At 35.9% G+C, this 13,261-nt stretch overlaps 2 protein-coding genes across 4 annotated transcripts; one reads left to right on the top strand and one right to left on the bottom strand.

Moving 5' to 3' along the window:
- Positions 1 to 1,864: 1,864 nt before the first annotated feature.
- LOC132175302 (uncharacterized) lies at positions 1,865 to 6,207 on the bottom strand. Of its 3 annotated transcripts, none has more exons than XM_059587190.1 (6): positions 5,838 to 6,207; positions 4,048 to 4,578; positions 3,550 to 3,773; positions 3,188 to 3,334; positions 2,779 to 3,003; positions 1,865 to 2,281 (listed from the first exon to the last, which is right to left on the bottom strand). In XM_059587190.1, exons 1-6 carry the CDS (start codon positions 6,096 to 6,098, stop codon positions 2,035 to 2,037), a joined length of 1,635 nt encoding a protein of 544 aa, XP_059443173.1. In that variant the 5' UTR covers positions 6,099 to 6,207; the 3' UTR covers positions 1,865 to 2,034. The 3 variants fall into 3 exon arrangements, with proteins under 3 accessions (XP_059443173.1, XP_059443174.1, XP_059443175.1); XM_059587191.1 differs by having other exon boundaries at positions 4,048 to 4,601; positions 5,838 to 5,920; XM_059587192.1 differs by having other exon boundaries at positions 4,048 to 4,607; positions 5,838 to 5,905.
- Positions 6,208 to 7,959: 1,752 nt separating this feature from the next.
- On the top strand, positions 7,960 to 11,406 carry LOC132173383 (ABC transporter G family member 26). The gene is made up of 9 exons (XM_059584872.1): positions 7,960 to 8,166; positions 8,461 to 8,750; positions 8,858 to 9,013; positions 9,138 to 9,321; positions 9,406 to 9,684; positions 9,772 to 10,056; positions 10,163 to 10,447; positions 10,519 to 10,626; positions 11,137 to 11,406. Exons 1-9 carry the CDS (start codon positions 7,960 to 7,962, stop codon positions 11,404 to 11,406), a joined length of 2,064 nt encoding a protein of 687 aa, XP_059440855.1.
- Positions 11,407 to 13,261: the final 1,855 nt, after the last annotated feature.

Genomic DNA, 13,261 nt, shown 5'->3' on the forward strand with positions numbered 1-13,261 from the left:
AAACACAAACTATAGTATGAATCAACCAATGTTAAATTCATAAACAAATCAAAATCTCCCTGTGGGTAAAGATCGCATTATGCATAAGATTTGTTTGTATATCTTCATAATAAGACTAGTAAATTTTGTAAATGCTTAAGGAAAAATAGATCCTGCACCTGTGGGTATTAGGTATCCAATTTTTCTAATAACTTTTTTTTTTTACTGTCTTATTCTAATTAAGTCATATAAAATGATCACTTCCCTGTAGAGCAAAGTAATTACTATGACAACTTAATTGCAATATGAAATGCCATTATAAAAATTTCACATCATTGTGTTTTAAGATGCTGTGGCTATTCTTAATGCACAATAAAAGGCACTTTCCATCATTAAATCTGTAATTTCATAATGGCATAACATTGTATATATAAATAAGTAAATGTATATCAAACCAAAACAACACATGCCTTGATGGTAAAGTCGGCTATGCCAAACCAAGTACTGTGTGGTTCGAATCCCACTGCTGGCAAATCCCCATTAGTTGTGGGATTTTTTTTTTTTTTTTTTTTAAGTGGCGCGTGTACTGGACGCGCCCAGTACGCGAGTGGGCTGCATTCGGGTAGGGAACTTCATCCCCTACCTTCAGCCGGGTCTGAAAAACGGATCTGGGTCGGGTCGCACCCTAAACGGGTCTAAAATCTCATTTTTCATCAAATTTTCGCACTGAAACCCGATTTTATAACATGGTTTTGGTTCGGAATCATCAAGACTACTAATTTATGGGTCTGGAAACATATGGGTATTCAAAAACAATGAAAAGAAATCATTGTTTTAAAGAAAAATGGAATGGCCGAAAATCTTAATCTTTGTTTTTTAATGATTCCAAAATTGTAAAAATAGAGTATTTTGCACAATAAAAAACAACAAGATTAATCTTCTAAAACCACTAAAGCATCACAAACATTAAATTTTAAAGATCGGCCAAACCATGAAACCATACCCATTATGAAACTTGAAACCCAAAACAAAAATCTCACAACAACCATATTCCTAATACAAACATTCAATCATTCTACTAAAATTCAACAAATTGATACTAAACAACATGGCACAGAAGTAGGCTCTGATACCACTAATGTAAGAAATTTGGGAGAAAATTATATAAACATAAAAGAAATACTAACCTCTGGCCATTGTTGTTTAAGCACTTGAATTGAATACTCGTTGAACGTTTGTAGAATTCACAATCCCAGAACCCTCAATTTGCAATCTTAGAACCCTCACTTTTGTTGGAGAGTGATAGATAAGGATTTTTGGCCTATCTGTTTTTCACGTTAAAAGTTGTAATCGATGTATATCACAAGCTTGTCTTTTATATAGGCCAAGACCCCTATCCATTTATCTTACGTTGCTTCCTTCCATCAAGGGAGACAACACTTGGTGAAAAATAAAACACCTTTTCACCTTTAGTAGTTAACTGTACATTAATTACCCAAAGTTTTTAGTTTAATAAAATTTATATTTAAATAAGATACTATATACATATAATATATGTGACATGTGGGCCAACTTAAGTCTCTTGATATAAGATTAATTCTAATATCTACTTCTTTCGGATTAATAAAATCTTCCGAGCGTTGTTTTTGGATTGCTCCCCCGTTTTGGGTTATTTCGCCGGCCCCTTTCAAGTTGCCTCCACTCTCTTAGGGGTTGGTCATTTCATTGATGCTAAGCTTGGAACTAGGTCTTTTCATACCAAGTGCAGACCCAACTGTTCTGTCATTTTCTTGGAGCAAAATTTACCAACCTGGATCTGGTTAGGTCACCAACTACAGTTACAAATTAGGTTAAAAGTACTCAAAGGAATACGTGGAATCTTTTGCCCTTCCCACTTCACAAATGTATACAATCAGAATGTTTAATTGTTCTTAAAATTTTGTACAAACTACATAAAAGTAATAATATATATTATTATTTGTTTGGCCAAGTATATGAAGAAGAGTGGATGAGACCCATCAGAGTAATAATGTGTACTGAATTGAAAGAACGATTTCAGAGATGATCCTGAAGGCGTTGCTCTAGGTACTCATTTTCCTTCCTTATGGCATCCAGATCAGCTTGTAGTTTGTCTACATTTAAGCTACGGGATGCCATGGCTGCTAGCTTCTTTTCATGCTCAGCTACTTCTCTTCGTACTCTGTCAGTGGCCAGAATTTTCTCAGAGATCTGTTCAAATGACTCGTGGAAGCTGGTGAGAAGTCTATAAGCCTGTCGCCCTACTGGGTCTTTCTTGGCTTCCCTGCACATTCATGCTTCCTTTCAGCCAACAAGCTATATATATGGCAGTAAAATACATCTATCATCCAAGTTTGTGACAATTATGTCATGAATCATGATAGAGTATTGCACAAATAGGTCAACTTCAGTAAGGACACTACTAGGACTAACAATTTTTAATACAACCTACGAACCCAACACATAATTAGTGAGTTCGGGCTAAAAGATTTGATCCGTTTAATTAAATGGGTCGGGTTAGGATTAACCTATATAGTTTGATAATCATGCTTCAATAAAACTTGAAATCGATACAGGACATTTAGGACAGTCAATTTTTTGCATAACTCGCAAACCCAATACAAAATTAGCATATTAGGATTGAAGGGTAACTCATTTAATTAAAGTTTTTGATTAAAATTGACCTAACTCATGCTTCGACACAACTCAAACTCGACACACAAACAAGAATGAATTACGACCCCTAAACACTACATTGTGACTGCAACAAGCAATCTGTACCTAAATACTATTTCATCTACGACGGCATAGGTTCGATGAAGGCGTTCTTGGATAGAATTACTCTCTAACTGAAGCTCCCTGGTCTCTTTTAAGATCCGATCTATGTCAGCATCCTGTTTCCGACTGTTTTTTGTTATTTCCTTTATCCGACGTATATAGGAACTCCTAGCTGCCATTTTATGCTGGCTCTCGAGTTCTGCAGAAAGTTTAGAATGCTCCTCATCCCTGTCGAATGACAATGCAGTTGCATCAAGAACAAGCAAAGTAATTTACAGAAAATGTGAAAAGACCTTTCGACAAGCAAGTGCAAAGATAAAAGAAAGAAAGAGAGATAAATAATAAAAGAACATGTCTTTACACTTCAGAGGAAGCAAGGGAGTGTAAGGATCTTTCTAAGCCAGAATTATACCTCTTTCCGATTTCAGACAGGATAGACTGCTTTCCCAACTCAACTTCTCTCAACTTTTGGAGCTTTTCTTGAGCTTCTGGGCTGTTTGCATATAGAGACTCCTCAAGACTTATCTTTTTCTCTTCCAAAGACTTTCTGACAGCTTCCCTGTGAAAGATTGTTTATGTCAGATCGAAATCAACACTGCATCTTTATGCTAGCAAAAAGTTGGTTCTCCTTTCAAATGTATATTTTAAATTATTCTAAAGTAGAAGATCTTCTCGCGGTGCCCATTCAAAATTAGAAAAAAGCATATTTGACCCATGTCTTTACTGAAAAAAAAGTAATATATGTTTTAATGAAAAAAGACAGCTATTTCCTACCACTCTGACTCCAACTCCCCAAGATTACGCTTTTTAACATCTACTTTCTCATTGAGCTGCTCAAGGTAGAAGTCAATAGGATGTTCGTCACCAAATGACATTTCTGCTGCTGCCCTTAACAATTCCAATTCTTCTTCAAGTTGCTGTAATCCAGAGTTCTTTACTGTAACCTCCCCCGTAAGCACTTTTTCTTGATTTTGTATTTCTTCAGTCTCATATCTTATCTGGTGAAAAAAAATAAACATCAAATAAAGCCCTTTATCCAGATTTTATTCACAGAATGCTAAGAACTAAATTTTTTATTTTTTATTTAAAAAAAAAAAAAAAAAACAAATATAATTCAGATTCCAAATTAAGCTTTTGAATGCCCTTCGATGCTTCACATTTCAAACTGTTGTTAGAAACTAGATCAGGTCGACTTCAAGGTTTGTTTCCTAATTTCATTTTAACAAGGCCATCGAGATAACTGTCCAATTCAGACTAGTTCAAGTAAAATACCTTGGAAAACTGCTCTCTAAAAGAAGCTCCTTTCTGTTCAAACACTAAAACATCATTTTTCCAAGCTGCAGTTTCTACATTTCCCGATGTATCTCTTCCAGCATCCACCACTTCTTCAGTCAAATCCTTCCCACTTAATACACCAGTAAGTGTGTCCTTGCTGAAATCTCCTGTCCTGGAGCAGAATATCTCATCAACAGCTGTTTCATCCATTTTTTGAGGAACAAGATCATCCTCATAGAGTCTGTCAACAGAGGCATCTTCAGGCTTGGTCTTCAACAACTCTGGCACTTCAGTCTTCAGTCTTAGATCTTTCAATCTAGCTCCAACTTTCCCAACGCTAAAATCTACCCCTTCATTATCACCCTTCTTTGGCCAGTCCTCTGAAGGCCTTTTTAGATCATCTTCTTCTGTTCTTCTAGCATTGACATCCTTCACATCAGCAGTTCTTCCATCTTGAGATAACTCAGAAAGCCTCTCCACCAGGAATCTGACCAACTTATACAAGTCGTCTTCAGATGGATACAGGAACTGCCGTAAGCAACACATATAGTCTGTTTCTAAGCATAATTTCAAAACAATAAGCAGAATGATAACCATTAAGAGAAGAAAATGCAGCAGATGCAGCATAAATAAGCAACCAAAAAAAAAAAAAAAGCAGAGATAAAAAGAAAGATCCATTCACCACAATGATCTTATAGCTCCTCTATCAAAAGAAACTAGTGAGTGCCAAAGTTCACCGACCAGAAACAAACATTGGGGACAAACCGACAAAGTTCAAGTGACACATTGAACCACTAACATGGCAACAGAAGCATAAATGTGAAAGCTTTTAGAACAATCTCTTATGTTAGCTTCTACTGCATGTACCGGTGGATATATGTACATTAATAAAAAGAAGTAGCCATTATCTCAACAAAGATGCACAAGCCCATTGCTTTAAACACTTAAAATTTTGAAAATTGTAGAACACACTCTCTATGGATTCCTTAGATGGTTGTTGTTACATTAGATTTATACACGCTAATTTACTTTTTTTTTTTTGATAAGTAAAAAAGATGTATTAAACAAAGAGCAGAGGGACGCAACCCTAGTACACAGGGAGTATACAAGAGAGCGACTAACAGGGAGAAAAAGAAGAAGAAAACATAAAGAGGAAATCAAGGAAGCTGATCATTAAGGGCGCTAGCCAACCAGTCCAAGTGAAAAGGGTGTACAAGGAAAAGTGTATAAGGTCGTCAATGTTCCATGACAAGTCCTAAAGAGGCTTTGACTTAGATGGTTGTTGTTACTAGCATCAACCAACAAACTAACTTTCTGCTGCAAAACAATTGACATTATGAACTACAACGTGCATCAAGGCCCATCCAAAACTAAAAGTTTATAACAATTGAAATTTCCTATAAATCCAAATGCCATGTTTCACTATGCCAGTTTTTCAAGACAAAGTCAACTATTTTCCTTTAGCCTTTCTTTTTTTGGTAGACAAATAAAAAGCTCAATAAACAGTCATCTTTCATTTTTCTTCACTTTCTCCTAACATTTTTCTGAGCAACCAAACACCGACCCAAGACTCAAAAACCCAACATCACATTACATGACATCCAAAATCCAAACTTTAAGAAAAATTAAACTTCATAAAATCCAAATGCCACGTTTCACTCAGGATCCAAACAAAAATATCAATAAATAGTAAAACTTTCCTTTTCCTTCCCGTTCATCTCACATTTTCTGGGCAACCCAACACAACCCATTACTCAAAACAACACTAATTTCTCTCTTTGACTGACCTTGTGGAAGCTCATGTCTCCGATGTAACCCAGACTCTGAATCCGGGACGCGATGTCCGTACAGATCTTGAACTGGTCAGCCACGGAGCCATCGGGAAGAGAGGTGGGAAACGACGCCGTGCGGTCGAGAAGGTTGAGGCACTGAGCACATATGGAGACCAAGGTGGTCGGGTTCAGGTCTCGGACCGATGAAACGCTCGCTGGGATCGACACCCCCGCCTTCTCCAGCGTGTTCACAAGTATCTCCTGTGACTCTTCCATTCGTTTCCCTTTTGGGTGGACTTGGAAGAAGTTGAGGATTCGTGGGTTTCTGCCTTTTGTGTGTTCTGTCTACTGCGTTTTTTTTTTTACTTCGGTTTGCGGAACCAACGAAGTGTGTGTTCGTTTGTAGCGAAAGAGCTTTCCTTCCTTCTCTTCGTTTGGGTGGGAGGAAAATTCACCAATCTTTCTCCATTAAATTTACAATTTTCTTTAGAAGATGTAAAAATTATTACATGCATTCAAAATTGTATAGAAAGATTACATATTTTAAAGCACATGTCTTAGTTTAATAGATTGAATTAAAATATTTGGAAGAAAAATATACCCTATAAAAAATTCAACAATTTACTAAACATTGTTAGCGTTGGTGAAATAAATCATGCGATTCCGCTCAAAATAATTACACAAGTCCATTAGATAATTTCTATTACTTGGAAAATAATTGCACTATTAATCACGTAATTTTAACTCGTCATGTGACAAGCATTTAAAGGCTATATTCAGGAGCCTCTCACGTTAAAAAGAGTCACTCTCTCTAAAATAGAGGAGGCTTAAATATGCCCTCTTTAATCCTTAAGTTTTTTATATTGTTTTCTCTCAAACACTATATTAACTTAAGTATTAGAGTGTCGTTGAGAAAGGTTTCTCAGAGATCGACAAATTTCTAGTGACAATTTTTTCTATTTTGCAAGTGGCTTATCGCCAATTCAATTGTCTAAAAATTGTTAAAAAATTGTTTCAATAGTTAAGTTGATATTTATCTTTGTTATAAAGACTCATCCATATTTAGTATTTATAAGTTTTATCAACTCAATATTTTATTATATTTTGTTGTATTTTAAAAAACAAATATTGATGTGATAAATTTTCAATTACTTAATTTAAGCATAATAATTAGGAATTGAGAATCTATATATATAATAAAATAGGACAAAAATTCTAAAATAACTTGATCTATCTCTTTTAATCAATGTTTAACTTAAGGTGTTGTTTCACCCTTGTTGTGGTTTAAGGATCTGTGATATCTCCGTCGTCTTTTAGACCTAAATAAGGCTTAAATGATTTAATTAAAAATAATGAATCTAAACGATTTAGTTAAAATTAATAAGTGATTATAAAATCATCTTAGACAGTATTGAGAATCATGACAAATCTCTTGCACAACCACCTAAATTGCTTAAGGGTTGAGCTGCACTGCCTACAAATCATTAAACCCAATGAGAAAAACTTAAGCAAATTCTGAACAGAAGGAATTTAGAGCTATTTTTGTATATTTGATTTTTTTTTTTTTTTTCTTCTTTTGGTATGCTGTGCATTCAAATTCTGCACACACCAATATGCACCCTTTTTATGTCCTTACAAGCTTTAGGACTTTGAGATACACAAACCATAGAGTTCTATAGCAATGTCTACTTACAAATGCTACCGTCGATGTTAAAAGGTTACTTATTTCAAAAGTTTAAGCCGATAGAAAAGGGTATTAGAGGAACTGACTCTCAAATATTCTATGAGTTGGACTCACACATAAAGAAGAGTATTATAATATTAATTAAATAGTTACATTCGCTTTGAAAACAAGCGGTGATTTAACAAATAGCGGAGAATTTATAGTCATGTTCTTGGCATGTTCCCTAAGCAAGTTATAATGGCTGCAAGGGCATGTGGGAACTGAAAGCAAGCCTTTTCATACTCCTTAACAAGGCATGGAAAGTACGTGGTTCACCAACCTATATGCTGCCTCAATATTACAGGCAAGCTTTTGATTTCTCACGGTTAAGTCACTAACACAATACAAATTTGATTCACTTGTGGTAAGATAGTTTAAGGTTTTAGCTACCTGATCTGGGTGCTGCCTAAGAACATGGAAATTAGGAGAGAGGAAGAAACTGAGGACAGATCATTGTCACCCCCAATAAAGGGATCTATGCAGATTGCTGGGAGTACTGGTTTTGGTCACAGCATTGAGTTCATGTCACAAGCATACCTCAGAAATAGGTACTCAGAGATTGATATAGAAGATGTGAGCCCTGATACCAACAAATATCACCCTCTTCCAATATTTCTCAAGGTACTAAGTCTGTCTAACTCTCTCTATATTCCTGTTTCATTTCTTAGCTACTTAAGCAATTAAGCCCTTGATCTATAAGCTATACTACAAAAAAAAAGAGAAAAAAAAACACGATTTGCAGCGTTTCAAAGACGCGTTAATTTTCTATCGGTATTTTGTTTTAATCATTGTTTGCTTGGTGCCATTAATACCAGTGTCAAGAATCTACTTGTTGATTCAAAATTTCATTTGAAGAAAAAGCAAGTTTCACTAAAATTGCTAGACATATATTTTCTCCACCTCTTGGTAATGCAGTTTGAAGATGTGAGATATAGAGTGAGACATAGCCAAGCTTCCTTCAACAACCCGGTGAAGGCAGTTGTGTCCAAGGTAGCTACACAGCTGAACATGGAGCAACACAATCAGAAGCAGATACTGAAGGGTATAACTGGAAGCATTGGCCCTGGAGAAATACTTGCTCTGATGGGTCCTTCTGGTAGTGGAAAAACAACCCTGTTAAAAGTGATAGGAGGAAGATTGGTTGACAATGTTGAAGGAAAAATCACCTATAATGACATTCCATATAATGCAGCTGTTAAGAGGAGGTTAGCCAACTTCACAGAGGCTTTATCCATGGCTTCTTAATAAACTCTCAAAGGTGTAGGTGATGTGTTAATAACTTAGATTTTATACAATTTTTTCTTCCTTACAGGATTGGATTTGTCACACAAGATGATGTGCTCTTGCCACAATTAACAGTGGAGGAAACATTAGTTTTTGCTGCATTTTTAAGGCTTCCAAGCAACATGAATCGACAACAAAAATATGCAAGGGTGGAAAAAATTGTGAAGGAGCTAGGCCTTGAAAGGTATGTGAGTGTGGCTGGAGATCCTCTTGATAGATTGTAATCAAAGATTCAAGAACCAAGTTTTTTTTTTTTTAAAGGTATTTTTAGGAACTGTTTCTCTAAATGATCTCTTGTATAACCATAGATGTCGTCACACAAGAATAGGAGGAGGATTTGTAAAAGGAATATCAGGAGGGGAAAGAAAAAGAACCAGCATAGGTTATGAAATTCTTGTCGATCCGTCGTTATTGTTGCTTGATGAACCAACCTCAGGCCTCGATTCCACCTCGGCGAATAGACTTCTGATAATTCTTCATGGACTTGCTAAGGTTACCATAACTAAATGCATTTTCAAGTGCCATACTCCCAAAATTTGGAACTTTGTTCTAAAGACTGCATTTCATGGTCTACAGGCAGGAAGGACAATAATCACAACTATCCACCAGCCATCAAGCAGAATGTTTCACATGTTTGACAAAATTCTGCTAATAGCAGAAGGCTACCCTGTCTACTATGGGAGGGCTAGAGAGTCTATGGAATATTTCTCTTCATTAAGATTCATCCCAGAAATACCCATGAATCCTGCAGAGTTCTTGCTTGATTTAGCAACTGGTCAAGTGGATGACATAAGTGTCCCTGGAGATTTATTTGAACCTCAAGGATCTCCTGACTCTGAGAAGGCTGTAATCAAAGTAAGAAGTTGAAATTTATATGCATGTCTTCAGAATTCTCACTGTTTCTTTCTCCCCTCTCAAAAATCTGTTTGTCTATAATATTAGTTTCTACAACTAAGTTACAAAACTCAGCTGGAGCCAAAGGAAAAAGAAGAAAATCACCGAACCGCAGACACACCAGAGCATCTTCAATTAGCCATTCAAGTAAAGAAGGATTGGACATTGGCTTGGTGGGAGCAATTCATGATACTGTCAAGGAGAACCTTCAGAGAGAGGTGCACGGATTATTTTGATAAGCTAAGACTTGTTCAAGCTCTTGGAGTTGCAGTCTTGTTAGGCCTTCTATGGTGGAAATCTAATATTGACACTGAGGCTCATCTCAGAGATCAGGTAAGTTACTCTTACTCCATTTTACAGGCTTTCAAGATTTAGCTGCTATTCAGTCATCACTTCTATATCTAACTATTCAGGCTGAATCTTCATAACCATATTGCAGATTGGTTTAATGTTCTACATTTGTATATTTTGGACATCATCATCCCTTTTCGGAGCAGTATATGTGTTCCCATTCGAAAAGATCTATTTGGTAAAAGAAAGGAAAGCAGACATGTATAGATTAAGCGTATATTATGTGTGCAGCACTCTGTGTGACATGGTGGCTCATGTTGTCTATCCTACGTTTTTCATGATCATTTTGTATTTCATGGCTGGCTTCAACAGAACTGTCCCCTGCTTCTTCCTGACATTATCTGGGATACTGTTGGTAGCTATAACAAGCCAGGTAAGTAAGATCAATTCCAATGCTGGGTTTATCTTGCTTTGACAGTTAAATGAATCTCTTTCTGTTTCTAGGGGGCAGGAGAACTATTTGGAGCTGCAGTTATGAGTATTAAAAGGGCTGGAATGGTTGCTTCTTTGATACTAATGTTGTTTCTTCTCACAGGAGGTTACTATGTCCAGGTATACACATCTGTTAGCACACATTCAATATGCATACTAGCTAGTTCAGATGCATTGCTTCTGGCTTATTTCTATACTGGCTTCACAAATTAAGAAAGCAAAAATAATGGTCTGTTTATAAATTCCCATTCTCAAGTTTCATGAAGATTTGCACCAACCCCAACTCCTTGGCTTGTTGCCTAACCTAAGCAGCTAAGCTTGTTGAAAATTATTAATATTTTAATACTTCTCTTCACGTATGGACTCAAACACCCCCTTAATAAATGGTTCTCAACACTTGAACTCAAGACATTTATTCTTATACCAACATGTGAGAGGAAGAGTATTAAAATATTAATTAAAATCATTCAATTTATTGCTTCTTATTCGCTTAAACTTTTGGAGTTATTGGTGATTTAACAGTAACAGCGGCCAACTCAAGGGTAATATTGGCCATTTAGTGTAATATTTGCAGATGAGAGACAATTGGAGACTCATACATAAGACTCTCACAGAATGTTTTACTTGCAGCATATACCAAAATTCATGCGGTGGTTGAAGTTTTTGTCGTTCATGTATTATGGGTTCAGACTTCTCCTGAAGGTGCAATACTCTGGAGACCAATTATATGATTGCCAAAGCCAAGGAGGGTGCAGGCCTCTGCAGAGTTCTCCTTCTTTTGACATGGTGAACCTCGATGGTGGCTTGCAAGAAGTATGGGTTTTGTTGGCCATGGCTGTTGGTTACCGGCTGTGTGCTTACTTTTGTCTTCGTAGAAGAATTAACATGTGCAGTCTTTGAACAGATGTTTCACCTCATCTTTCAAAAAATAACAATAACTTCTGAGAAAGCTCCATGTTTCTCAAAACTTAATATAGCTGCTTGTACTATGATCATGACCTTCAATCTCTCACTTGAAGAATCAACATGTGCAATCTTTGAACAGTTATGTTTCACTTCATGTTTCAAAAAAAAAAAAAAAAAAGACAGTAACTCGTGAGAAAACTCCATGTTTCTCAAAACTTAATATAGGGTTGTGCTATGATCATGACCTTCAATCTCTCATCACTTGAGTTTGTGCTCTCGTACCAATTGTTAAGACTGTTGGATTCTGATATGATTCTCGTAACAAATAGAACATGCTGGTGATCAAAAAATCTGAATCAAAGTTTTAAATAACCAAAGTCAAGGAACTGCCCTCTATTAGAATATTAACTTAATGAAAATCAACCATTTTTCTTATTAGAGTCAAGATTCTGAATTCAAACCTTATTTTCATCACTTATTAAGGGGGAGTTTTAACTCACATGTAAGGGGGTGTTAGAATATTAATTAAATAATTAAAATTAACAATCTTTTATCAGCATAAAACTTTTGAAACAAGTGTTAATTTAACAACCTTCGGAACTCGAACAGTCCACAAGTTGTATCCTCTCTGTTTCATCATATTTTTTTTTCTCTCTCAAGGCCTAGCTATTATGTGACATTTGCAGGCATAAAGACAGCTTATTTGGTAACTACAAAGATAGGAGTTCACTCTTTACCATATTGATAAAAGTAGAAGGAAATGTCTTACCAAATACCATTTCCTTGAAAGAACTACTTTTCTCAATGTGGAGCCCGACTATATTCTGCTTTATCATAGAATCGGGTAAAAAAACGGTGCTAATCAAAGTACTTAAATATAGGTAGAGTCCAAAAAAAAAAAAAATTATATATAGAGTCTAGGGACCACTACTTTAATTTTGATATCTTCATAGGAAAATGTTCGAACTATTACAATTTTTATCACAATCTAGTTACAAGTTCTTATGGCATTCCGAGTGAGTGAATGCCACCCAATACAACATGGGTGAAAAACTTGAGCAATAAATTTGTCTAGTAGATTTACTTATTTAGTAGTTGATGTGACCGTTTACATGAGTGTCACATGAATTGCCACGTATAGTCCTAGCGGTGCCCATGATCATATGAAAAATTCATGAAAAATTATGACCATAGTTGTATGATAAATAAGGTATTAGTTGTTCTAAGGAGTAGTTCAATTGACTAGAGATTACGCCTTATGAAGCGAATGTCACTAGTTCGAATCTCTCTCTCCCTCTTGTGTGGACATGTCAAAAAAAAAAAAAAAAAAGGTATTAGTTGAGAAAGCTCCATTCTTGCACCGTTCTAGAGACTTGTTGGTAAGCTAAGCATGACTAAAAAAACGAGGGACCTTATTGAGAATCTAATACTCTGTCCAAACACATCAAGTTTGTAGAGAAATAAATTATAGCCAAAAATGACCACCAAAAGAGATTTAGATAAACATGCAGTACATGACTTAAATCTTAATGATTAATAAAACAATAAATTTTTTTAGTAAGCCCTTGACTTTATTTTATCTTTGGTAGAAATCTAGAGACATGATTCTTGATGAGATTTCTTTCAATTGTTTGTCTCGATTACATAGTAACCAAACAGACAATTGAAAGAACTCTCCATAGGGTTCATTTGTCCAAACAGATCTCAAACACCTGGCAGGACAGATCTCGAACACCTGGCGGGTTGATAGGCCTCTTAGAATTGGAGCAGGAGTCAAGTCCCCATCCGAAGATAATTAATTTGTTACTGCATGGTTTGCTGAGTGTCGAATAAAGAGGGAGAGGGAGAG

Source organism: Corylus avellana, chromosome ca3 (assembly GCF_901000735.1).
Source record: "Corylus avellana chromosome ca3, CavTom2PMs-1.0".
NCBI classification, from domain to species: Eukaryota; Viridiplantae; Streptophyta; class Magnoliopsida; order Fagales; family Betulaceae; genus Corylus; species Corylus avellana.

Bases quoted from the DNA above. Each gene is read 5' to 3' on its own strand.
- LOC132175302 (XM_059587190.1), bottom strand. From the start codon at position 6,098: ATGGAAGAGTCACAGGAGATACTTGTGAACACGCTGGAGAAGGCGGGG. The intron at 3,774-4,047 runs GTATTTTACTTG...TTTTTTCACCAG, and splicing joins TTAGAGAGCAGTTTTCCAAG to ATAAGATATGAGACTGAAGA. The intron at 3,335-3,549 runs GTAGGAAATAGC...AATCTTTCACAG, and splicing joins GGGGAGTTGGAGTCAGAGTG to GGAAGCTGTCAGAAAGTCTT.
- LOC132173383 (XM_059584872.1), top strand. From the start codon at position 7,960: ATGGAAATTAGGAGAGAGGAAGAAACTGAGGACAGATCATTGTCACCC. The intron at 8,167-8,460 runs GTACTAAGTCTG...TTGGTAATGCAG, and splicing joins CTCTTCCAATATTTCTCAAG to TTTGAAGATGTGAGATATAG. The intron at 9,322-9,405 runs GTTACCATAACT...CATGGTCTACAG, and splicing joins TTCTTCATGGACTTGCTAAG to GCAGGAAGGACAATAATCAC.